The sequence below is a fragment of the Artemia sp. Qi Xiang Cuo genome, chromosome 1, assembly GCF_049724085.1.
Source record: "Artemia sp. Qi Xiang Cuo chromosome 1, ASM4972408v1, whole genome shotgun sequence".
NCBI lineage: Eukaryota > Metazoa > Arthropoda > Branchiopoda > Anostraca > Artemiidae > Artemia > Artemia sp. Qi Xiang Cuo.
In genome coordinates this window covers 68,922,043-68,946,799 of record NC_142794.1, presented here as the reverse complement: position 1 = coordinate 68,946,799, position 24,757 = coordinate 68,922,043, and the positions used below count along the sequence as shown (strand labels likewise).

The 24,757-nt window shown below is 37.6% G+C and overlaps 1 protein-coding gene across 3 annotated transcripts in view; it reads left to right on the top strand.

Annotated features, from left to right (window-relative positions):
• The window catches only part of LOC148956652 (uncharacterized), a 105,740-nt gene that overhangs the window by 62,449 nt on the left and 18,534 nt on the right, over window positions 1-24,757 (top strand). Inside the window, exon 6 of one of the 3 annotated variants that reach the window (XR_016141525.1) lies at window positions 10,519-10,609. The exons of 1 other annotated variant lie outside the window; for it this stretch is intronic. Coding sequence is in view for 1 of the 2 variants with exons in the window: in XM_089086487.1 (XP_088942613.1) it covers window positions 10,519-10,763 (245 nt within the window). In the remaining variant the exon portion in view is untranslated. Of the gene's footprint in view, window positions 1-10,518; window positions 11,833-24,757 lie in introns of those variants that run through there. One more of the 3 variants, XM_089086487.1, reaches the window with a different exon arrangement.

Genomic DNA, 24,757 nt, shown 5'->3' with positions numbered 1-24,757 from the left:
AACATCAAAACTTAAAACGAACAGAAAATATTTCGTATGTGAGAAGGGTTGCCTCCTCTTCAATACTGCGCTATTTACGCTAGCGTTTTTTTCTAAGCTTGTAAAAAGACTTATTATTCTAATTAAACAGCCCCTGTGTTTCAAAAGTCGTTCTTAAGGAATTGGGACAAAAAGTCAAACTTCAGCGTAAAGAGCGAGGTATTGAGGAGGTGCCCCTCCCCCTCGTATACGTAAAAATTTCTGTTCATTTTGAGTTTTGATGTTGACCCTAAAAACTTGTTTTTTTTATATTTAATTTCTGATCGTTTTTAAATAATGCCGGGAAATCCAGCTCCCCTTCCATGGAAAATTTCTTCCCTCCACGAAAAATCTCTCCATGGAAAGTTCTTCCCACGTCAAATATTCCCCCCGCCAAGAAAATTCCCCCCGTCCCAAATAATTCTATTCTAGCTGAAAATTCTCCGAAGAAAATTTCTAGTGGATAATTCGGGGTGAAAAATTTTCTTAGCGAACTTTTATTTGAAAAATACTTTAATTTCTGTTTTTTTTATGATGCCAGAAATTCCCTCTTCTGTGGAAAAGTTTTCCCGCAAACACGCCTGCCCCCCTATCCCCTAGTAGCAAAAATGCTTCCGAAAAAAATTTTCTCTGGAGAATTCATCCTGTGGAAAATTCCCCCATGGAGAATTTCTTCCGTGGAAATCCCCCCCCCCTCAGACAATTTCTCCTAACATCTACACATGTAAAATTGAGTCGGCAAAGAGAAAGTAGAACAAATACAAGATTTTCGTTTAAGTATCCTGATAATTCCCCTGGTGTAAAGTTTTTACTGGTAAGTTAACCCCCTGGAAACTTCCCTACCCACGACAAATTCTCCCATGGAAAATCCCCCAGCAGAAAATTCACCCATCCATCTGTATATTTCCCAACAACAAATACTATATGGAAACAATGGAAAAATTTCAAGACTTACAGACTTTTCCACAGGGGCTGTGGAGGGTCTTGTTATTCCCAAAGACATAGTTACTTTTCTTTTCAACTGTGCTGAACAAAATGGCTATCTCAAAATTTTGATCGGACGACTTTGAGGGAAAAATGTTGCCTTCCAAGCTTTTTGGTCACTTAAAAAGGGCAAGAAAACTTTAAATTTCCATTCGAATTAGCTCTTTCTCAATATTCTAGGACTATCGGTTCGATGCGGTCACCCTGGAAAAAAAACAGAATTATTCATTGTTAAAATTTAAGGTTTTTATAGAAGGGATGGTCGTACAAACTTTGGAGATGACCTATTCGATTGGAAATTGAAATCTCAAGCTCAATTTTGAAGAATCAAAGGTAATCAGAGGACAATCAGCATCTCCCTCTTAAACGCCACTCCCCCCCCCCCCCAATGCATCTGATCAAAATATAAAAAAAATAGTTTTTCCAAAATAGTCTAAAGGTCAAATAACCATGCCTCAAATCGTATATGTTGAACAAAGCTTTTGCTTTTCAATCCTTATTTTTTCTATACCCATTCGGATCCGTCTTTGCTATTAGTTTTTGTTCAAATTTGATTTTTATCCACAGTTTTTTCTTTTCTTTTGTTTACATGTTTGGTGTTATTACTTAGGGCTTTGCCCAAGTTTGTAAAATTTTTACCGTTTTTTCACTGTTTAAGATTTTCCTCTTTCTTTCCTTATTTTTTATCAAAATACATAAAGATGTAAATAATTCAAGATGTCATACTAGTTAAGGAAAAACAACTATGCAATGACACGTATAACGGATGATTGGCTAACAGCAATCAGGCTTTTTGGCCATCTATAATGGGCCAAATGAAAAGCAATAGGTCTTCGAATGGGACAAGAAGAAGTAACAAAAACAAATTCAAACGAAAATGGAACTTGATGGGAGGCAGTAAGGTATGAAGTTCTAGAATGCATTGGTGTGGGGTGGGGGTGTGCGCAGCTCTGTTTGCCTTAAATGAATTGATGCTATGACGACTTTCTAGCACTGGAAGATTTGCCTTGCTTTAATACAAAGAATGATAGTTTAAGGGGCAGCACCGTCAGATTAAGCATATTATACTTCCATAAAAGCTAGTAAAATTCACATAAATAAAACAAACAGGGAATCAATTTGTTTATCAAAACCTTAGGTGGTAAAAATAGTTATAAGAAATACACTTATCACAGTTATGATGAGTTGTCTATTTCACTTTTGTAAATGTGGTAAGAAAGGGATGATATCCTTCTGAAGTAATAGAACAAATTTTGTATTATGTAAGTAAACAAAAAAAATGTATCTTTTTCCCACAAGGATAAAGAATGACTTAAAATAAATCTTCCTACGATTCATTTTCCATTCGAATGCCTTTAAAGGCAATGGTCAAATGAAAGGTATGTAGTTTTCAACTGACTGTATTTATAATGGTCCAATAAGTTTTAAGTAATTAAAGTTTCAGTAAACCACAGTTTTACTAAACTCTTCTTATATTTAATGTAATGTCCTTTCATTCTGGGTTCTGGTGTCGTTCTTTATATACGATTATACAAAAAACAAGTTTTTTTTTTCAATGGAAAGCAAGGAGCAACGTCTAAACTTGAAAGAAATGGAAGTTTTTGCTTATATGTGGTGGGCTGCCACTTCCTTAACCCCCGCTCTTATGCTAAAGTCTTAAAGTTCTTTAAAAGTACTTCTCATCCAAATTGAAAGGCCCTAGTGCTTGAGCTGTTTGGCAGTCTCTCTTAAAGAATTGTGACAAGAAGTCAAACTTTAGCACAAAGAGCGAGGATTGAGGAAGGGTTAGCCGCCCTCATATACGGAATTATTTATGTTTTGAAAGTTTTAATGTTACTCCTTACTTTCAGTTGAAAAAATTAAATTTAATTTTAGAGCTTTTTCTAATCGTACAAGGACTCCCCCGTGTAAAATTACCCAGGACAACTTTTGCTCTCCGTGGAAAATCCCACTATAGAAAGTTTCCCCCGAAGTTTCTCCGTATATTTCGCAATAGCAAACACTATATATAACTAGTCGGCAAATCACGTAACTTACTGCCCATTGGCTATAGAGGGTCTTCTCATCCCCAAAGGCATATTTACTGGACCTTACAATTATGCTGAGTCAAATGTCTATCTAAAAATTTTGATCAGATGTCTTTGGGAGAAAAAGCTGCGTGGGAAAGGTTGGTTGCCCTCCAATAAGTTTTGGTTACCTAAAAAAACCTTTTGAACCTTTGATTTCCGTTCGAATGAACTCTCTCCAGGTCATCAAAGACAATTGGTTGAAGATGATCACCCCTGGGAAAAAAACAACAAACAAACACGCATCCGTGATCTTTCTTCTGGCCCAAAATGTAAAATTCTACATTTTGTAGATAGGAGCTTGAAACCTCTACGGCAGTGTTCTCTGATGTGCTGAATCTGAAGGTGTGGTTTTCATTAAGGTTGCTTGACTTGTTGGGGGTGTTGGTACTTCCTTGTTAGCTAACACACTCGAGAATTTGTATCGCGAATGATGCGAGCATGAGACATTAACCGGTTTTCATAGTCTTTATACCAGACAAAAATAGCTTTGGCTGGGTCGGAAACTACATTGTAGCTATATTTTAATTAAATATTTAGTTGGTATTCTGGTTAGGTTAGGTAAGTTTAGGTTACGTAAGAAATAAAATGCGATCTGGGTGGCATCCCTTCCATAATTCTTTGTTGTAATTTCCATAATTTAGTTACTGCAGTATAATATTTTCACCATATTTTGGTATATTTCATTATGATTAACCTAACTTCAATGTGTGCTAGCTAAGAAGGAACTACCGGGGTGTTTTCTCCCTTTTTCAAAATTCAGGAAATTTCTTCGGACTCTTAGCTTTGATGGGCAACATTAAACTTACTGAATTTTATATGTTTGTGGAATCATAGGCAGCGCAATAGCGCTTCCTAAGTAAAGAACGATGTTGGCACAATGTATTATTTATTTTTTTCTTGGTCTTAGACCAGGGCACTTCGTATCGAAGGAGTTGTCGTACAAACTTCGAAAAGGGATCATTCGATTGAAAATTGGAGTGGCTTGTGCCCTTTTTAATAGTCGAAAGTGATTGAAGGGCAACTAGCCCCCCCCCCACCCCCACGTCGATCATTCCCCCAAACACATCCAATCAAAATTTTGAGATAGCCATTTTGTTCAGCATAGTTGATTTCCTGATAGAAAATATGTTTTTGAAGAGGACCCTCCCCCACAACCCTCAGGGCAAGGATTTAAGCTATGCCCTGGGGGCATATAAGAACGATGTTGGCACAATGTATTATTTATTATTTTTTTTCCTTTAGAGCAGGGCACTTCGTATCGAAGAAGTTGTCGTTGAAACTTCAAAAAGGGCTCATTCAATTGGAAATTGGAGTAGCTTGTGCCGTTTTTAATAGTCGTAAGTGGTTGGAAGGCGACTAACACCCCTTCCACGCCCACCATTTCCCGAAACACATCCAATCAAAATTTTGAGATAGCCATTTTGTTCAGCGTAGTTGATTTCCAGATAGAAATTATGTTTTTGACGAGGATACTCCCCTACAGCCCTCAGGGCAAGGGTTTTAAGTTATGACCTGGGGGCATATAAGGTTTTTATAGAAGGCTTCGTTGTAGAAAATTCAAAAAAGGCTCATTCGATTGGAAATTCAAAGGGATATTGCCTTTTTTAAAAGTCAAAAGTGATTGGAGGGCAACTAGCCCCCCTCTCACGCCCTTTAAAGTAGTTTTAAGTTCTGGAAATTTGGTCTTTGAGGATGACAACTCCCCCACAACCCTCAGGGCAAGGGTTGTAAGTTATGCCCGGGGGGTATATAAGGTTTTTATAGAATGCGTTGTCGTAGAAACTTCAAAAAGGGCTCATTCGATTGGAAATTGAAATGGCTAGTGCCCTTTTTGATAGTCGAAAGTGATTGGAAGGCAACTAACACCCCTTCCATGCTCACCATTTCCCCAAACACATCTAATAAAAATTTTTGAGATAGCCATTTTGTTTCACACAGTTCAAAGTTCAGGAAATTATGTCTTTGAGCAGGACACTCCCCCCACAGTCTTCAGGGCAAGGGTTATAAGTTATGCCCTGGGGGCATATATGGTTTTATTGAAATCTTTGTCGTAGAAACTTGAAAAAAGGCTCATTCGATTGGAAATTCAAAGCTAGTGACCTTTTTAATAGTCGAAAGTGATTTGAGGGCAACTAACCCCCTCTCACGCCCCCCTTTTCCTCAAATGCAACCAATCAAATTTTTAGATAGCCATTTTATTCAACATAGTTAAAAGTTTTGGAACTTAGGTCTTTATGCATGACAACCCTCCCCCTCCCCCCCCCCCCCAGCCCCCAGGACAAGGGTTGAAAGTTATGCCCTGGGGGCATAAAAGGTTGAAAGCGTTGTCGTAGAAACTTCAAAAGGGCTCATTCGATCGGAAATTGAAAGGGCTAGTGCCTTTTTTAATAGTTGAAAGTTATTGGAGAGCGACTAACGCCCCTCTCACGCCCACCATTTTCCTAAAAACATCCAATCAAAATTCTGAGATATCCGTTTTGTTCATCGTAGTTGAAAGTTCTGGAAATTAGGTCTTTTTGGATGATAACCCCCTCAGAGCCCTCAGTGCAAGGGTTCTAAGTTATGCCCTGGGGGCATATAAGGTATGTATAGAAAGTTGTTGTAGAAATTTCAAAAAGGGTTCATTTGATGGAAATTAAAATTACCCTTTTTAATAGTCGAAAGTGAGTGGAGAGTAATTAACCCCCCTCTCACGCCCACCATTTCCCCAAAAATATTCAATCAAAGTTTAGAGATAGCGATTTTGTTAAACCTAGTTGAAAGCTTTGGAAATTATGAATTTAAGGATGAGAAACCCCCCAGAGCACCCAGGGCGAAGGTTGTAAGTTATGCCCTGGGGGCATATAAGGTTTTTATAGATAGAGTTGTCGTAAAACTTCAAAAGGGGCTCATTCAATTGGAAATTGAAAGGTCTAGTGCCCTATTTAATAGTCAAAAGTGATTGAAGGGTAACTGATCCCCCCCCTCTGACGCCCACCATTCCTCTAAACACATCCAATCAAAATTTTCAGATAGCCATTTGGTTCAACGTAGTAGAAAGTTCTGGAAATTAGGTTTTTGAGAATGACACCACCCAGCCCCCAGCCCTTACAGCCCCCCAGCCAGGCTGTAAGTTATGCCCTGGGGGCGTATAAGGTTTTTATTGAGTGTTGTAGAAATTTCAAAAGGGCTCATATGATTAGAAATTGAAAGGGCTAGTACCATTTTTAATAGTTGAAAGTGATTGGAGAGCAACTAACGCTCCTCTCAAGCCCACCATTTCCCCAAACACATACAGTCAAAATTTTGAGATAGCCATTTTGTTTAGCGTAGTTAAAAATTCTGGAAATTAGGTCTTAGAGGATGACAACCACCCTAACAGCTCTTAGGGTAAGGGTTGTAATTTATGCCTTGGGAGCATATAAGGTGTTTATAGAAAGCGTTGTCGTTTCAAAATGAGCTCATTCGATTGGAAATCGAAAGGCCTAGTGCCCTTTTTAATAGTCGAAAGTGATTGGAAGGCTTGACATTTTTATGGTAAAGACCGAATTGGGTATAATGTATTATTTTTTGTTGGTACTGTTGTTTAGACCAGGGCACTTCGTATCGAAGGAGTTGTCGTGGGAACTTCGAAAAGGGCTCATTCGATTGAAAATAGAAAGGTCTGATGCCCTTTCTAATAGTCGAAAGTGATTGGAGGGCAACTAATTCCCCTCCCACGCCCCCCTCCCTTTGCCCATTATGTTTAAAAACTAAATGTTGCCTTAAGATTAAATCAAAATGCAATGTGTTAATGCTAATTCCCAATAAGGCATCTCACCAGTATCCCAAGAACGACTCAAGGTTTTATGTTCAAACTTTCGAGTCTGTTTCTGCTATCAAAATATAACCAAATAAAAATAGCGTAATTGCATCCTTGCTATCAAAGAAAGTAACAAGATTCTTTTTTAAATGGTATCAAGTTTTCTATTTCAGGTCAACTAGAGGAGGTGTGAAACTAAATTAAACACTACTATTTGTATCCAGATTTTTAAAAGGGTGTATGTTGTTAAAAATTACTGAAAATTTTTCTCCAGCATACAAATAGCAGGCCAAACTATAAAGTCTTAAAAAAAAACGAAAAGATTTAAAGTATTATTTTCTTTTTCCCTGAAAAGACTATGTCAATACAAAACGAACAGAAATTAATTAAAAAAACTTTTTCCACAAAACACGTTTTTAAAAAAAAAGTAAAGAACGCCATTAAACAATTAATGAGCAAGAATAAATACAAATAGTCTACCAGGCGTGAAACTACCACAGATCAGCGTCGATAAATAAACGAAATCCAAAACGAACAGAAATTACAATAAATAACCGAGTCAAACTTAAAACGAGCAGAAATTAATATAAGTTGGGCTCAAAACCCCTATGCCTTCCCAAGGCCAGGATAAAATTTGCATTTTAATGAAAAAATACAAATTAATGTTCATTGTCAGTTTAATATACATACACTGATATTTAGTAATCAAAATGTTAATATTATTTGATTTGTTAAAGTTATAAAAGTAAAAACATTTATATGTTGCGATTGTAATATATACACTCGGAACACGCGCAAAAAATCAGGCAAAGTAGACAGTAAAATAGGGAATCTAGTATATGCAGTTTTTAGCTTTATGCGATAGTGCTTGTTGATTCTTTTTAATATCGGTTATCTGCTGCCACAATAATATTGTGCCTTTGCATTTTGAAGTAGTTTCTTAGACCATATCATGTAAGTTTATGGCTTATAATCTTAAATTTATTGAGTAGCGCGTAACCACTTTAATTCTTATGTTCTGTCTAGTCGTACTCTTGTCAACTTTGCTTTGACTTTATGAATCTTCTTGGTCGTGTATCCCCTGAGGTTGTGATCATTTTAAAATTTGGCCTGGGCTGTGATGAATTGGCGGCAGAAAACAGCCATCGACGCTATATGAAACCTTTCATTTCGAGACTGGAACTAGTCGTGTGTGGAGGCGAAACCCGCCCTATTTGTCCTATTCTGGATCTTCTGGAGTGGTGCCAACAGCGTTTTCGAAGCACCAGCAAATAGCGAGCCAGTTTTCTTGCGCAGGAGGTTCCCATCTGATCAAGGTGGTTACTCCAAGAGAGATAGGTGGAGAAATGAATCCCCAATAGACTAATCTCGTCAACTCTTTTTATAGTTTCATTTTGAAAATGCAGTTTGGGTGTTCACGAGTCACTTTGATCGGGTAATAAGAAGCTCCTTTGTTATAGATGCATCGAAGTTGATCATTCATGCATCAGACTACTTATCGATTTTAAGAAGGTCCATCTGTGGGGAAAGGGAGGCTTGTGTTGGGTCATCGTGATTTGGGACGACTGAGTGTGTTGTGGTATCGTCGGCAAAGTGTTGTAGAGGGCTTGCGAGGTTGTCTCCCTTGTCATTTATGTAAATGAGAAAAGGCGTAGGTCCCAAAACACTGCCCTGGGGAACCCTCGCTTTCACTGAATTTTGGCGAGAAATAAACCCGTCGAGGACAACAATAAATCCGTCGAGAATAACTCGTAGTGAACGATCAGAAAGAAAGCTCTCAATCACATTAACAGATATCCACTTACACCGTAAGCATGGAGTTCCTTTAGCAGGCCACGGTGCCATACTCTGTCGAAGGCTTTAGCAATGTCGAACGACAATAGCCTAATGTAGTACCCTATTGCCAGAAATTCCATCCTCTCCTGATGGTGGTCCACTAGGTAGTCTAATGCTGAGCGTTTCTGGTGGAATCCATATTGGTGACCGCCTAGAAGGTCGTTTGATTCCAGGATTTGTCGATATGTTTTACTGGAGACGCTCTCATAGACTTTACCAACTCAGGAGAGGAGGCTAATAGGCCTGTAGGAGCCGACACTCGTTGGATCGCTTTCTGGCTTTAGGGTAGGTATGACATGGGCGGACTTCATGTTTTGTGGAAAGGTTCCAGAGAGAAAGTATGCCTGGAAAAGCAATGACAAAGGTCCAGATAGTTTAGCACTGCAGGATTTGAGGACAACATTTGGTGTGCTGTCAGGACCTGTGGTTTTGATCACATGAAGATGTCGCAAAGTGCAAAGGATCTTAGGAGCAGAAAAAAATCACACAATCCAGGAGAGTATTGGTTCGGTCAGAGAAATTATTGTTATTATTATTGTAATTATTATTGTTGGTTCGGTCAGAGAGAAATTTTATTATAGTCAATCATAAACAGATAAAAGAACTTTGCCAGGTGGTTGCCCCAACAAAGCCTATACATACATTGCCATGCTTCATTAGACGGAGAACGGGGCCACCTGCCAACGCACCTTCAACATGGAGGTGGTACCCCATAATTGGTTAGGATTTGGCACAAGTGCCTCATATCTTTCAAAATGTGGGAGGTACTTGTTGTCTTAAAGTTTGCGCTTGAAGTTTCTGAACAGTAGGGAAATATATTCAAGTTCCTTTGAATAATTTTTGCATAGATCTGTTCGGAATATTCACTTGTTGGGACTGTGACTTGTCTGGAGGACTTGCGAAACTATTATTCTAGCCGGTTTCCGACGTCTCGAACACGAGCCAGCGTTTTGGGCCACAATGGCCTTTGTTATTGTTGATCACACTTCCAGTGTTTCTGAACTTTCTATCCAAACATGTGGTTGTATGATGATGGGGAATTTTCTTCTCAGGATATTCACATAAGAACTGCCTCTGAACAAGGGTAGATGATTGCTGCAAATATGTTTCGATAATCTTTGTCCACTCTTCTACAACAAAAATAATCGGAGTCATCTTGATATTATAAAAAACTTACTTTTCCTTTTCTGTAATTAATCAGAAGAAAGAAGGAATAATTTTTCTAGAAAATATGAATTAATACTTTTTATCCTCTTTTTATTCCCTAACCTGTGTGGTTCAGCTGATAAGGGCCAGAATTCATTCTATATTTTGGATGTCATGAATGCTTTCTTTTAGATGATGTTTCAGAGAAATTAAATCAATCTTGGTCTTAAGTTAAAAATAAAAGATCATTAGAATGATTCTGACACAGTATATAGAAATATTTCGGAACACCTAGAAGTTACTATTTGAACTATCAGTGTACCAAATTTAAAAGGGATAGGATTTATAGAGCTTTATAAAATTGGCAGCAGTTTGACTGCTGTATTCTCAGCATATCTAAAACGCTGACCAGCTGTACCATTGGTTGGGAATAATATTACGTGTTAACTGGCTGCATTTAGTTTCAAAGGGAGATGCATGCCTTTCGGATCTGAACATATTAAATTAGAGTTTAATTTTTCTTTCGTATTATACTTTAATATTCATATGTGTGTTAGATCCAGTAAAAATTCAAATAACCATTTTATAGCATTGGTAAGTCATGAAAATAATTTTAAGTTTAAAGATTTCTACTGTTAAACGAGTTTATATTTGCGGTATCCTATTTGTAGTTTTTTTTTTCAGGCCAAGGCGTATATTCTAAACCAAAAACAAAACGCATGCTTTCAAGGCCAAGGACAAAAGTAAAGTTTCAGGAACAGTGGATGGAGCAATTCCCATGGGTGGAACCTGTTCAAGAGAATGAATATGCTGCTAGATGTATTATTTGTAGTTCTGATATCCTTGTGAATGCAACGGGTCGTCATGCACTCAGAAGCCATGCTCAGGGGAAGAAGCACAACTCATTATTGCCACTTCTATACAATTGACTGAACGTTTTTCTACTTCAGTTTGTACAACTTCTTTTGCTGTTTGGAGTCGTTGGCTCTCCCGGTTCATGTTCAGAAAGAGTCAATCTAAAAAAACAGAAATCAGGAGATTTTTGAGTATCCGTTATCTATGACAGGCTCTATGGCATTTCTATTGGCTTGAGTTGTTACATTAGTTGTCAAATTTCTTTTTCTAATGGTGATGTGCCAAAAGAGACACTGCTGCAAAATCTTCCCATTTTGCCACCATTAGGGCCAACTGGACGCTTCAGCTGAGCTATTTAGAAATATATTACTTCCAAAATCTTAGAAGTTCGTTGAGAGAATCTTAATAGCTCCTATAATTACCAGGATAATAATAATATACTGCAATAAAAAGGCTTTCGCCTTGAACTTTGTCTTTTAATAGCTAATGAGTTCTGATAGAACATATCCTGTGTATTGAAGTGTGTTTGGGCGTTTCAAAATTGGCTTCTTTATATAGGCCTACCAGCCTACCTATGGAGAAGGTTGAGTCCAAAACTCTTCTTCACATGGCTTGGCTGCTATCAGATTCTGTCTTGAAACTGAGTCGAAATTTAGGACTAGAGCTACGACTGAGTTTATTGCCTGTCCGGCACTTAATGCAACATGATAAGGAGTCTTGTACCAAGTTCGATTTGAGGCAATAATCAGGAATTCCGACTTCAGCCGGCATCGAGGATCTACGAGCCTGATTTGGCTCTTGCTGAAGGACGTACTGCGAGAAACTCGGTGGAGGAAGCCACTGTGTTGTCTCTGTCCAAACTCTCTGATGGGCTTGAAATATGGTTGCCAAATTTCCCTAGTTTTTTTCCTTTCTTCTTTTTAGCGTCTTTTCCTGGAGCTGAGATACGAATACCCCTCGGTTATTGGCCTGGTGAACCTCCCCCCTAGAAAAGGAAAAGGGTACAATATCTTAAAGGGTCGGAAAGCTTGTTATATCGTCAAGTTCTGATATGCTTTCAACTCTTCCAGAGGTTTCAGGAACACGTCTAAAAAAAAGTAATAGATATCATGTTTTTCTTTGTAAAAAAAATAGTTAAATACACGTGTTTATATGTTTATTTGTTTGTTGTTGTTTCTTCCCTATAGAAATGTATTTGTGTAAAAATTTCATCAGTCTATTACTTCTTTTTTTCGTAGGGGGGCTTAGAATACTCCAGAGGGGGGGGGGGGGGCTCGAATAAAAAGGAAACAACTAGACGAATTATGCCAGGGTATAAAAACCATAAGAAAATTTCAAGATTAATTGGGGAGAGGGCTACGAACGCACTCCCCTGCCTACCGAACTCATAAAAAATGGAAGATTAGTTATCACAAGAACAATTTCTATTTTATAGTGGCCCTTTTAGATAAGAAAGAGAACGCTAGCATAAATTTTCAATTCTGACAAAACAGGTCCCAATTGCCAGCTACCAAATAGCAACTATGCCATCATTCAAAAGCATCAAAAAAGTCTCTTTCGAGAACTATCATTCTCTTGCGACAAGTCTGTAAAATGATGGCATATTTAATTCCTAAGACTATGCTACAGAACTCCATAGATTGAGAAGGAATGACCGCTATTTTTTTTTTCTTTTTTAAGAAAAGATTCACTTTGATCATAAATTCTAATTAGAACATGTTTTATTGTCAAACGCAAAAAGTAAAAACCATTAAAAAAGTCTCATTTTATTCAAGGGGAAATAAAGATGAAAATACAAAGTTGAGGAAGCAGTAGTCACACTCATTTGGGGAAACATTAAAAATAAGAAGAAGTCAGTTTGTACAGTCAATTTAATTACTGCGTCAATCTATTTACAATGGCACTTTGGGTGTCCTTTATGGAATGGAAAGGGTGAGAAGCATGAAAAGGGTACCGTCATAATCTATGGTGGAAACCTTAAACCTGAGGTTTTCAACCCTCCATCTAGCATTCTTCCACTCCCAGCTCCCTTAATAAGTTTCATAAATCGTCTGCTGACCAGCAGAAACAGGCTGCTAGTTCTAGTTGATAAACCAGTTCTAGATAAGTGGCGTCAATTTACTAAAATTTGCAGGGAGGGGGGATAAATGTGTTTTGCAACATCTAAAGGGGATAAGTTTTTGGTTTTTCAGTGAAAATACCAGTAGAGTAGTAGGTACCATTTTGCTTAATGCCCTAGGAATTCCCATGCTATTTGCGTAATGCACTAGGACCATGCTATTTGCTTGCCTTTCCTTGGTACCTTTCCAAACGAGCGAGGATTCCCCACTGGCTCCTACACATTGCGAAAAGCGACCAATCCTTTACCTTCAAAGTGGCCAAGCATGTTTTGAAACTATAGTCAAGGGTGTATAAGATAATCAGACTGGTTTTTTGCTATTGATATCAATTGCACATGGAATTACACAAGAACCGTACAAGAAAACCCACGTCTGAGGCACTACAGTATCACATGAACATTACAAAAAGCTGGCATTGTATAATGTGGTCTAACATGTTTTGAGAGTATGGTCGAAATTATATAACTCAACCAGAGTGGGTTTTGAGGCAACATCTGTTTTTTTAGGAGCCAATCAGAGACAGCGGAGGTTGCTCAATATACGATAACTTGATTGGTGATTGGATTCAAATAAAAAGAATGGTTTTCATTGCAATTCATATTAGTAAGAGAATTGAATTCAGAGAGAATAGTTTATTTGAGAGGATATTAGTAGAGAAAATGAGTGGTGCATTTACGTTATTGGAGATTAATGATAGAACCGGCAGCAGCAACGATATACGGGTGCCAAATGTGCTATGGATATAATCGATGGTTGCTGACTATGCATTGGATGGGAAGATATGTATGCTAGATATTTGATATCATTAAACAAATTTATGCAGGAGGAGCAACTATGTTTTGCTGCGAATCTAAATATTTTGCATATAAATAGACTTCGGGCAGCATTAGATGTGCTAGCGAAATATATTGATGAGAACAAAATACATCAGTGAATGTTATTGTTGTAATTATGCTCAATAGAATTGTTTCTAAATCAAAGATATTTTTCTTTCTATAGTAGACTAGCGTATATTTTTTAGAGTAGAAAACATTCTGGTTAGTCTGAAATTGGTTGTGAGAGTGTTAGGACTCTAAAAAATGGATAGATATAAGAAAGAGCGAATCATGGGGAATCTAGTGCTTATGGAAAAACGTTAGATTCTAGATGACGATTTTCTAGAGCTGTCTATTCAAAGGAAGATATTTTCTCAGGGAAGCTTGTCGATATAATGAAAACTGATTCTCCATCATTAGAATATTGTAGGAAACTTTTACACCGGTGTCAAAATTCATTTAATCTATTGATTGATATATTTATCACATCATGTCAAACTTATTTAATTGATATAATTTTAAACCCTATTTTTGAGATTTGCTACATTTTTTTCATGAGAACGACTATGTACAACGATTAGTTACGCCTCTCTCACTTTCTCAGACAATTTTTGTTGTTGGTAGTTCAGTTTCATTGTGGTAGTGAGAGTGTCAACACATGAAAAAATGTTCCATACATGTCCCCGATGCATGTACACACTGGGCAGCTGGTCATCATGTGAGAATTACACAATGATCGATGAGTATGATGAAAAGTGTGTTTTATTCAACCCGTGCAAATTGCAAATAGGATATGCTGTACAAATTAAATGATGTAATTTCTGTTTTGAAGAGGTTGGTGACTCTCTTGCCAGAGTACGGCTATGTTCCAATCGTCACTATGATATATGCAAGAAGTAGAAGAATACATGTCCCTATGTGGTTGGAAAGAGTCCTAAACGTGATTTTAGTTTATTAATATGAAATTGGTATAGTCGTGGTTTTAGATTGTTCTGGGAGGAGGATCCGGGTCAGCGATTCAACTGTTGGAACAACAAAAGAATTTGGTTTCTTCGTCATCGTTGTGAAGACAATGACTACTATGATTATAAGCCCACTGATTTTTATTTGGCTGTGACGGAGTGTGATTCGCCACTTGAGGACATTGTTTGTGACATTACTTCAAATAAGCAAATTGAAACATGTGAATTCTATAGAATGAATGAGAATAGTATCATTGACTATACAAAGAGATATGACAAGAGTAAAGTTACACTCTATTGTAGAAAATGCGACCCTGACATTGCAGTACATCAGGATCAGTATACTGTGAATTCGGATAATCTACCTGCATTAGTTGCTGTCGACAAATACCTAGTAGAAGATGAAATCTAAAGAGTAGAAAAGTCGTTTTTATCATGTACATAAATTATTTTTATTAATAAACAATTTCACATACATTTTTAGAACATTTTATTCGTAGGGCACTAAAATCAATATTAAATACGCTTGTAAGTATATTTTCCACTAGAAAGTCGTTCAATCGAGGTAAGTCAACATAAATGTTGAGAAAGTGTCTGTAGGTATAGCCACGACTTTTGAATATGAAAAAGAGTAGTGAACGAGGGTCACATGTCTTAGTCTTTCAACTTTGTACTCTCTTTTGATTTTGAATAATAGTTTTCCCACTGTTCTCAGTGAATTTTCTGATGTAAGGTGTATAGAGTTTATACGATAAGCTAAGAAGGTCAAAAAAATTCGATATTCTTTGCTGTTTGAAAGATGCATAGCCAATGGCCTGTCTTCAAAGTCGATGGACTGCTATTAACAATGATTAGGGTGTTGTTAACACTTGGAATTTTTTCAATGAAGTCCGATGGTATGCAACAGGACTTGTACTGGGACATGTATGGATCCATACTAAATACGTTGATTATTTGGTTTGTGTTCATGGTGCTAGGTCTAGTAGAACACTGCCGTCGGATGTGATCTCCCAATAGGTTTCAAATTGACCCAGTGATATTAGCGTGATGCTCTCAGTCAAAGCATCGGAAAATGTACACTCTAAACGTACATTCCCTGTTCGTACTATGCTCATATCCTGAGTCCCTGACAAGTCCAAAACAATTACCCCATGATTTTTTGAAAACATTGAATCGGTTATTCCATTTCCAAATAGTTAAGAGTCATGATCTAGGGATTGCATGGTCAACTCGTACAGATTTCTATAGGGTTTTTTGTCAAATGATAGAGTGTACAGTGGAATACCATTCACTTTGCACACAAGGCTAGATAGACCAAAACAATTAAAATCATGGGGCGATTCAGTCCAGGATCCAACGCCACTGCCACTCTTCACAAAGGCCAAAGCCAATTTTGATGGGATTTCTCCATTGATAAATGATGAATCGGTATAGCTACGTGAACCGGCGGCAATGTGAGGTTGATTGGTGATTGTATGGGGGACAAGAAGTTTAATGTTGTTGCCATTGGCTCTTAGCTTAACCACTGCCAATGCAACAGAGCTCATAACCTGTTGTTTTTGAACGTGGAGGATTGCCGATGTGATAAAGATATTTGCATCGGGTGCTGCAGGAAGTGTTTTTCTCAAATGAACTTCGATGGGGCCAGTTGCAACTTTATGTCAATCTTGACATTGGGGTGTAACCATTGGGATATGTTGAATATCTCATGATTTAATTTTCCAGCCAGATGATACTCATGGCTCACCGCAGTAGTCAACTCACCATCAGTATCAACACCTGATCGATATTCATAGCCCAATGATTGTCCTCTCAACTCCTTGTATGCCTTTGGTGTCATCATCATAAATTGTATGTAGCTTGCATAGTTAGATAAATTATTGCTAGTGCTCACCAATGTTCCATTAATAAATACATTAATTTGTTTGAACAGGTTGTGTAGAATACAGTTCTCTTAGGAGAGACCATCGCCAACATTTGGAGTTGCATTATCTGCCTTTTCTTCACCACAACATTTAAGTCAATAAATGTTGATGACAAATCAATGAAAAAGTCTTCATTCGAAAATATTTGAAAGTGTATATTTTCCGAGAGGGGTTGTTGGGAATGAAATTGTTCATAATACCCATACTTGACGCTGACATCAACATTTTCAGCTTTGAATAGATTCAATGAGGAACTGATTGATGGATATGATTCCATGTAGGGGGAGATCAGTCATTTTAAGAGAACAATTCCTTCTTTGATCTAACAATATTTTTCTTTTTCTTCTTCTTCTTATTGGTCTTCCTTGTTTTATTCCTCAAAGTCCTTGTTGATGTCCTTCGCTTCCCAACTGGGTAGAGACTGATAAGTGAATGATGCGCATGCATCCTTTTCAATCCCTCCCCATTTTGCCAAGATTTTATTTGCTCACCAGCTGCTCTTGCTGAAGATCTAATATTTTCTTTAAAACTCCTTGAAATTCTTACCCGACCCCCAGTCCTGTAGTGTTGTGGCAGCAAAATTTGATGCAGCAGGTACAAAATATTTTCTGGCAACGGGTAATACAGAACGATATGGCCTAGCAAACCAGCTAACAAGACCATAGCCAGAAATTGTAGTACGCCCCTTGTAGTAGTCCAATCCGTTGCCTATTTGACGTGGACTCAAAGCACCGACATAGCAATCGATATCGGGACAGACAAATGGAATTCTTCTATTGTTGATTTTAGGTGATTGTGCTGTCGCTGACAATGGTTTAAAAATGACATGTAATCACTGATAAACCTTTTGTTATTGCTAGAGGGTCGCCCAATTCACTTCTTAGTATTAACTGACAGAGTTCCAAATAAGAAGGGTTTACAAGAACATACTGAAGATGCTTTATGTCATAGTGATGAATAAGTTCGTGAGTTTTTTTTCGTTCAAGAACACGTAGGATAGGGACATTTGAATTAATAAATTTCAAAGTTTCCACAGAGGATGCACAGAGAAATTATCAAGTTTTCGAGGCGGAAGCAGGTGGATAATCCGTGAAAAAAACTTGATCCATCCCGTATACAGTGCCAGTGTTTTCCCCATTGATCATATTCTGTTTAAAGCCAAGAAGGTCTCTCAGATTATCATTGAGAATAATTATTTCAGTGTCAGCAGGCGAAGTAATGTAAATCCTATCGTGTTCCAATGAATAATTAAAATGGAATGTACCATTCCTATGATATGAGATTTTTCTATTGATTGCACGACACAAATCTCTCATATCATCATATTCAATATATTTTAATTTGACATGTGGATATTCGCTAGATTTAAGTGCTTCAACCCATTTATAGTCGACAAAGAGTGACCAATCGATATGGTATATCTTTTATATCATACACACGATTCTTTCTCAGGATGTCATAGGTATTTTTGAGAATACAATCGACAACGCAAACGATAAGTTATGGGTTTAGTGTCTAGGATTTTTGCCACTTTAAAAAGTTCTGTGGACCACAAGTAATTACCCTTTTCAAAAACATTAGTTGTCCTATTGATTCGAACAGTATCACAAACATTGAATTTTTTCTTCTTGACACTCGCTTCATTGAAATATTGTTTAAGAAAAGTGTGAATTGTATCATGATCAGAATGATGAACTTCCGTTGGGGTTGAATTGGACAATGATCGAGGAGGTCGTTGATTATAAATCAACATGATTTTATCTAAATCATGAATAAAAGCAGATGTATTTTTCAATCTACAATATCTTGAAATTAAAAGCTAAATAGGCCTTATCAATCGTACCGCTATTGCAGCTTTTACAGGACTATGACTAACATACAGTAGTGTATTATATTTCGCCAGTACTTTTTCAAAATGGGTATTAAAAAATTCACTACCGCGACCCGTTTGAATTTTTTATATGAATCCTGTTCGAGAATACTTTCAATAGCCTGAGCAACTTCAACACCTCTCTTCCAGCGCAATGGAATGGCATATGCATAGCGACTAAAAACAATGATTGCAAGTAGAATGTACTTGTAAGGTGTATTGTGACATCTTTGAATTTCATCTAGAGTTGGGAGATCTGCTTGCATTATTTGCAATGGGAAAAAGGCTTTAGTTTTTCGATAATGATTAGCACGAAGCCTATGATTTCTATGCAGAGTGTAACTTGATTCATTTTGTAGATAGTCTTGTACGCTTTTAGCGTGAACACCAGTGACTTTGGAAAGAGTGGTGGGGAACTTAAACTCCCCACTTAACCCATATTTTCATAAACACGTTTCATAACTTCAACCATTTTGAATGTAAACGTGTAGTGTAACGTCCGCTACCCTTTTGTATACTGGTGGTTGGCGATGGGGGTGACGTTGACTTGATACCTCTTCGCTTTTGTCTAGCTATCAATGGTGTACTGCTGCTCCTCACCACCATTGTCAAGTTTACACTAGGTGTGCTAGTATTTTCCAAGATTGATTTAAAAATCTTCTTCTTCTTCATGTTCATATTTTAATGCTGTTCACGAGGATACAAGTTCATTTGGCTTTTGAATTTGAATTTGCTTATTGCTAATTAGGGCTTTTGGGAAGTTTAATGTATTTAGAAAGTTGTATAAATGAGTGTCAAATGATAATAGTCCCTTACGATTTGTAACCATTTCATAGATTAAATTAAGTAGATAATAGCTCTTTCCCTTAACTATAAACTCTTTTCCATTGTTATCCACTTGAATATGATCTTGGCCACTTTCTCACAGATATACTATGAGCTGTGTTCAAGTATCAATCTATTAGATCTGCCAGTTCTTTACGAAATTCGATTATAATTTTACCCGATCCTCCTTCTTTAAACTTTCTCCAGTAGAAGCAGCAGCAACACAATCTTGTGAATACTTTAATTCTTTTTTATAAATACCACAGGCCTTCGCACGACAGGGCTTATGTTTGTTCACTCGGTGAAGTGCATCTTGAAGTAAAAGCAGTTTTTTATCGTCCTACATATTCTCGTTGTAAATGAATTTACTCAGATTTCTCTCAAAGTGTTCGACGGGTGGGAGAGTGAGTTCTACGGGAGTAAATTTGTAGGGTTTGACCAGTCTCTCTATAGAGAAAACTCTTTACAGGTCTAGCACTTATCTGTAGTAGAAGTTTAAAAAATCTACTACCCGGCTTAAGAAGACATGTCATTCTTAATTTCTTTCCTTTCATTTTATAGACCCTTTTACGTATAATGGAACGATGCTGGATTGCCGGATGCTTAGCAACTTCTGGCAGTTCAATATTGCCCCCGGTCAAATTTAAACAAAGCTCAGATATCAGATTAATGAAATCATTTTCAATGCCATGTTTAAGTATGGCTTTCCTGAGTGGGGGTTTTGAAGTGCTTAGAACGGAAAATATATGTGTATTTTCATGTAGTTTCTTCAGTGTCATGATAGCAACTAATAGCCTGTTTTAGTATTCACGGGGAGATATACTGTAATTTCATTGCCAAAAATATCTGTGACTGAACAAAGAACCTCAAGTGTATTTTGATCAAAATCTAATAAGATGTAGCTTTAGGGTTTATTTGTTGCCTGACTGTATACTGATAACCGATTTTTGGGGGCACCTGGATAGATTTGCTTATTGAGGATTAATAGGAAGCTAGAATCACGAACTACTGTGAAGATGATATAGTAGGTGCAGTTCAATACAAGTGTTCGCATACATTTGCTCTGATGAAAGAGATTGTGTAGAACCAGAGTAATGGAAATTTGTTCATGATGAGAGCAAACGGTGAACAATTTCAGCATTTCCTGGGACCATTGTTCAATAGATTCAGCCAGATCGTCAATAATCAGCCAAGAGTTTGCTTCAATAATGTTGAAAACATCAAGTCCCTGTATGAATTGTATCTGCACCAATCCCGTCGTGGCAATTACTTTTATTTTATCGTATGACTCCTGTCAAATAATGTAACAATAGTATGTTTTTTTTAGCTTTTTCACAAACATTTTATCGCAATTTCTAATTATTTTAGTTAAGAGTCTTGTTTTGCCCAACATTGAGGGCCCAAAAAGAAACAATCTGAATGGTGTTTTAAAGTGATACATGTTCCCTTCAACAGTTCATTTGGACAACTAACTGTAGACTATAGTTGTCTAATGACTAAATAATTTCCCCCTATTACTACTAGTCTGTTCAAGAACAAAATCAATAAAGAATCATATTTCTTGTATTATAAACAGCACTTTACAGAAAAAAAAGAAAAATACACCTTTAAAAGTTATTTATAAAAAAAATGCACTAGAAAAAAAACTGAAAATAATATCACTTTTTTTCTTTTCAATGAAACATGTATATTTACAAAAGCACAAAAAAAATCTGCTCTAAGTAAAAAAAAGATAACTTTGGTAGTGGCGGTACGCCCCTCCGCTGGTGGCTTCGCCCCCCCCCCCTGGCCATGAGCCCCCCCCCCACCCCCACCCCCCCGCGAGGCCCCCCAAGGTTTTGGGAAAAATTTATTGGGCTTTACTCAAACCGAGACTTTCCCTATGGCTAACACATTCGGCTCGGTCGGCAGTTAAATAGTGTCCCAGGGGGAGGGTAGTCACATCGTCTTGAAAAACATAGACTATGTCGGAAATGGTACTCATGGCAATTTTTTCTACCTTTACAGTAAAGTTCCTGTAGTTGAGGGAACGAATTGCCTGCAATTTGGCTCGTGGAATTGTATTTTTAACAATACAATTCCTATAGATGTCCATGTCGAAATTCTTCTCCACATAGCGCGTGGGTACTCCTTCGCAACGTTTCTTGATTTCCTCGCCATGCGTCTGTATAAAGTACACCTTCGTACTTACAAACATACCACGGGAAATCATGTCGCTTCCCGTTTCTGATTTAAAAAATAAAAGCTGATTTGGCGCCTGACGTTTGACTAGCTCTGGGTAAAGCCCACTCAAATTGGTGTAGTCCGTCCGTGAGCTGATAATTTCACCGTGCGCCAAATCATCAAGTAGATTTTGAGTTTTTACTTTTAGCAGTAGAGAATCTGTGTCCTCGTAGCAGACCTCTACTTGCCCCTTCTCCGGCCACTGTACCCTAGCCACATTGTAGTAGAATTCCAACATGAGCTTTTTAGAGATCTCCAAGATTGCACTGCTTGCAGCAATATTTTTATTCAAGACAATGCTTCTTTTTTTCTATTCAATAGTACCATGTCCGGGCCAATGATTGTGAAGGAAGTTTAATTTGGATCGGCAATAATTCGAGCACATTGTTTGGGATCGGTCACGATGTCACAACGATTTCTATTACGAACACTCTCACACATTTTACCAAAAGCCGAATTCAAAATGAGCTTATAAATTTCTTTTTCGGCTTTCGTTTGCGCTTCAGAACGTTTCTTTACAAAGGTGTCAACAAACGTTTTCAGATAGGGTTTTTGACTAAACTGGAGGGCTCTATGAACCTTTGTGACGTTGAAACCGTTGTTGCACATCCATTTTAAAGCCACTGATCTATAACAATATTTTTTTCGGCAGAAGGTCGGCAATGTTTATACATTGAAGGTATCCATTGCAATCTGTCTATCTGTACTAAAAACCTAATTCGGGGGCTTAAAGTTTGCCTAGTCACAGGTCTATTGATGCATGGGAAAACAAAATCCTTTACTGAATCGTGAAGCTCAACTGGTATCTCCCCATCAATTTAAAAAAACTATCTAACCGGTCCATTCTCCTCAACACTGTCAATGTTGGGGAAATGGGGAGCTTGAGGGTCATTGAGCCATTTATAGTCATCGCAGGGTAGTGCATAATGATGTTTGTTTGAGGGGTATAGAGAATTAAGAACAAGTAAAACTACATCTAAATTTGCTATCGTTTTCTTTTATAGTGTATCGGTTTCTCGTATACGATCCCCATGAAAAAAGTCCCAATTACTCAATGGACCCTCAAGGTACAAATGCTAGCTAATTTCGGTGATTAGTCCGATTTTTTCCCCGCTAATTTTTAGGATGACGTCCATTACCAAATGAGGATATGAAAAATAATACCCTAAATCAAGATTAAATTCCCCATAGATTTTGTCCGTATTTTTACACATAATGTCTAACAAAGTTAACACATCACTCGACAAATACAGCTTGCAGTAGTCAAACCCATTTTTACACCCTCCCTCTGCCCACACTTTTTTAGCAAAACTGTATTCAGCAGGGGTGCACCTACGATCGTGTACTGTCGTAAAACGATTCGATTGAGGGAATACTTTCCTCGGCGAATCTCGACATGGAACAATAATAATCATAAGGATATATGCCCTTGACCGTCAACAAATCGTATAAATCATTTGGAAATTGTTGCTTGAGAAGGGGGAAAGTGTTGCAGCCGTCATGGTTTTTCTGCACTTGAATTAATTCGCTCAATGATTTTTGGAAAAAACTGTAGGAATCTAAAAAACGAATTTTATTCGTGTACTCAATGTCGTCTTACACATATTTCCACTTAAATTCCAAAAAAAGCAATTTGTCCGACGATTTCGGAAATACTTTGTTGGAAAAGTTTTCTATGCCCCATATGTAATGCACAGCTCCATTTTTTTTTAACTTTGCCAGAGTTGGTGGCACATGCTTTAGATTGTAGTTAGAGTTATGTATAAAAACCGGAAGAGAGAGTTGCTGTTTAATTTTTAAATTACATGAATTGTGAGCCAACCCCCGAAAGTTACTTTTCCCCGTTGAATTGGGGTCAATAGGATGGTTGTGATCCTGGACAGCGTCTTTTGGGGCAAGAGCACTCCTACAAATCCAACAAGCTGTTCCCTTTTCTATTGCCCGTTGCTCCATATCTGATAATGTCATTGGGCATTTGGTGTGAAACAATCGTGAAATGCGCCGTTTACTGTTTTTATTTTAAGACACCAATAGAGTCTCCATGCTACCTTCCTCATCCATAGCAAAAAAAAACTTCCAGCTGCATTTTATTATTAGAATCGCGACGGGCTTGCGCATAGGAACACGCAACTAGTTTGTGCTCCTTGACTATATTTGGCCTTGATGGGTCTGATACCTCCACCAGTCTTGATTCACAATCTAAAGATACTTTATCAACCTGTAGCAGGGAATTTTGGAAGTTTTTAAATTGTAAAGTATCTTTGCCTTCTGCCGGCATTTCTATTCTTTGATTGCCATGAATTTTGCAATATCTCATATGATCCGTCAATGTTTGTTCAGATCTAAATGGGGAAAGACACATGGGGCAATAGTGACGTTCCCTTTTCTGATCACCTTGGGATAAGAGTCGACTTATTGCCGTAACGGGGAAAAAATTACCATAGGAATTTACATCTTTGGGAGGTTCATAAATAACCCAAAGCCAATTTTTAACATTATCTACCAACGGTGTCCTAACTGAATATAAAACTCCTTTTTTATTTGGTTTCTTTCCCCCATTTACAAATTCTGTGTCATACTGGAGAACAACCACCCCAACCCAAGATTTTCATTTGCTTTTTCAAATATGGTTATTTCTTTTAAAGACACCGGATACTTTCCCTCTAAACAATCAAAATTTACTTTAGGGAAATTTCTCCACCGTTACGTGCAAGTCTGTCGAGATTTTTTATTATTGAATCTTTTTTAATGTTTTATGGGCTGCTGCTAAAAATGCATATTTAAAGCATTGCAGCCCCGTGTCAAATCCGAAACCCTGAACCCCCCCCCTGTAGCCGACAAATCTGGGTGGCATTTTATTTGTCGACTACCCCGCCCTCCCTTAAAATAAAGTTTTTTTTAAATCTACTGAGATTCAGATCCATGCGTTCAATGTATAAAATGGTGGCCCCCCTCCCCCTCTCGTTAAATGTGTCCAAAGTTGATAATAATTTATTAACCCAATTGAAAAAGTTACCCTCAAATTCATTTAGACCAGGGTAAAAAGTTTGATTGCCAGTTGAAAAATGCAAATTAAAAATGTCTCCAGACGTCCCCTTTTGTATGTAAACTTTTTGATTTACTGATGCCTTAACAACCCCCCCCTTGACTCCCCCCATTTCTGAATCTGAATCTCAATAAGTGCTCGAATTTGGTCGATCTAGGTATGAAGAACATTTACAGGGTCTGTTAAAATAACACTCCCGTCAACCAGGTTTTCCTCGGGGGGATTGAAATCTACCCCTTTTGTTTGTAAGTGACCTAGACCAGATTCCAACAAAAAAAGTAA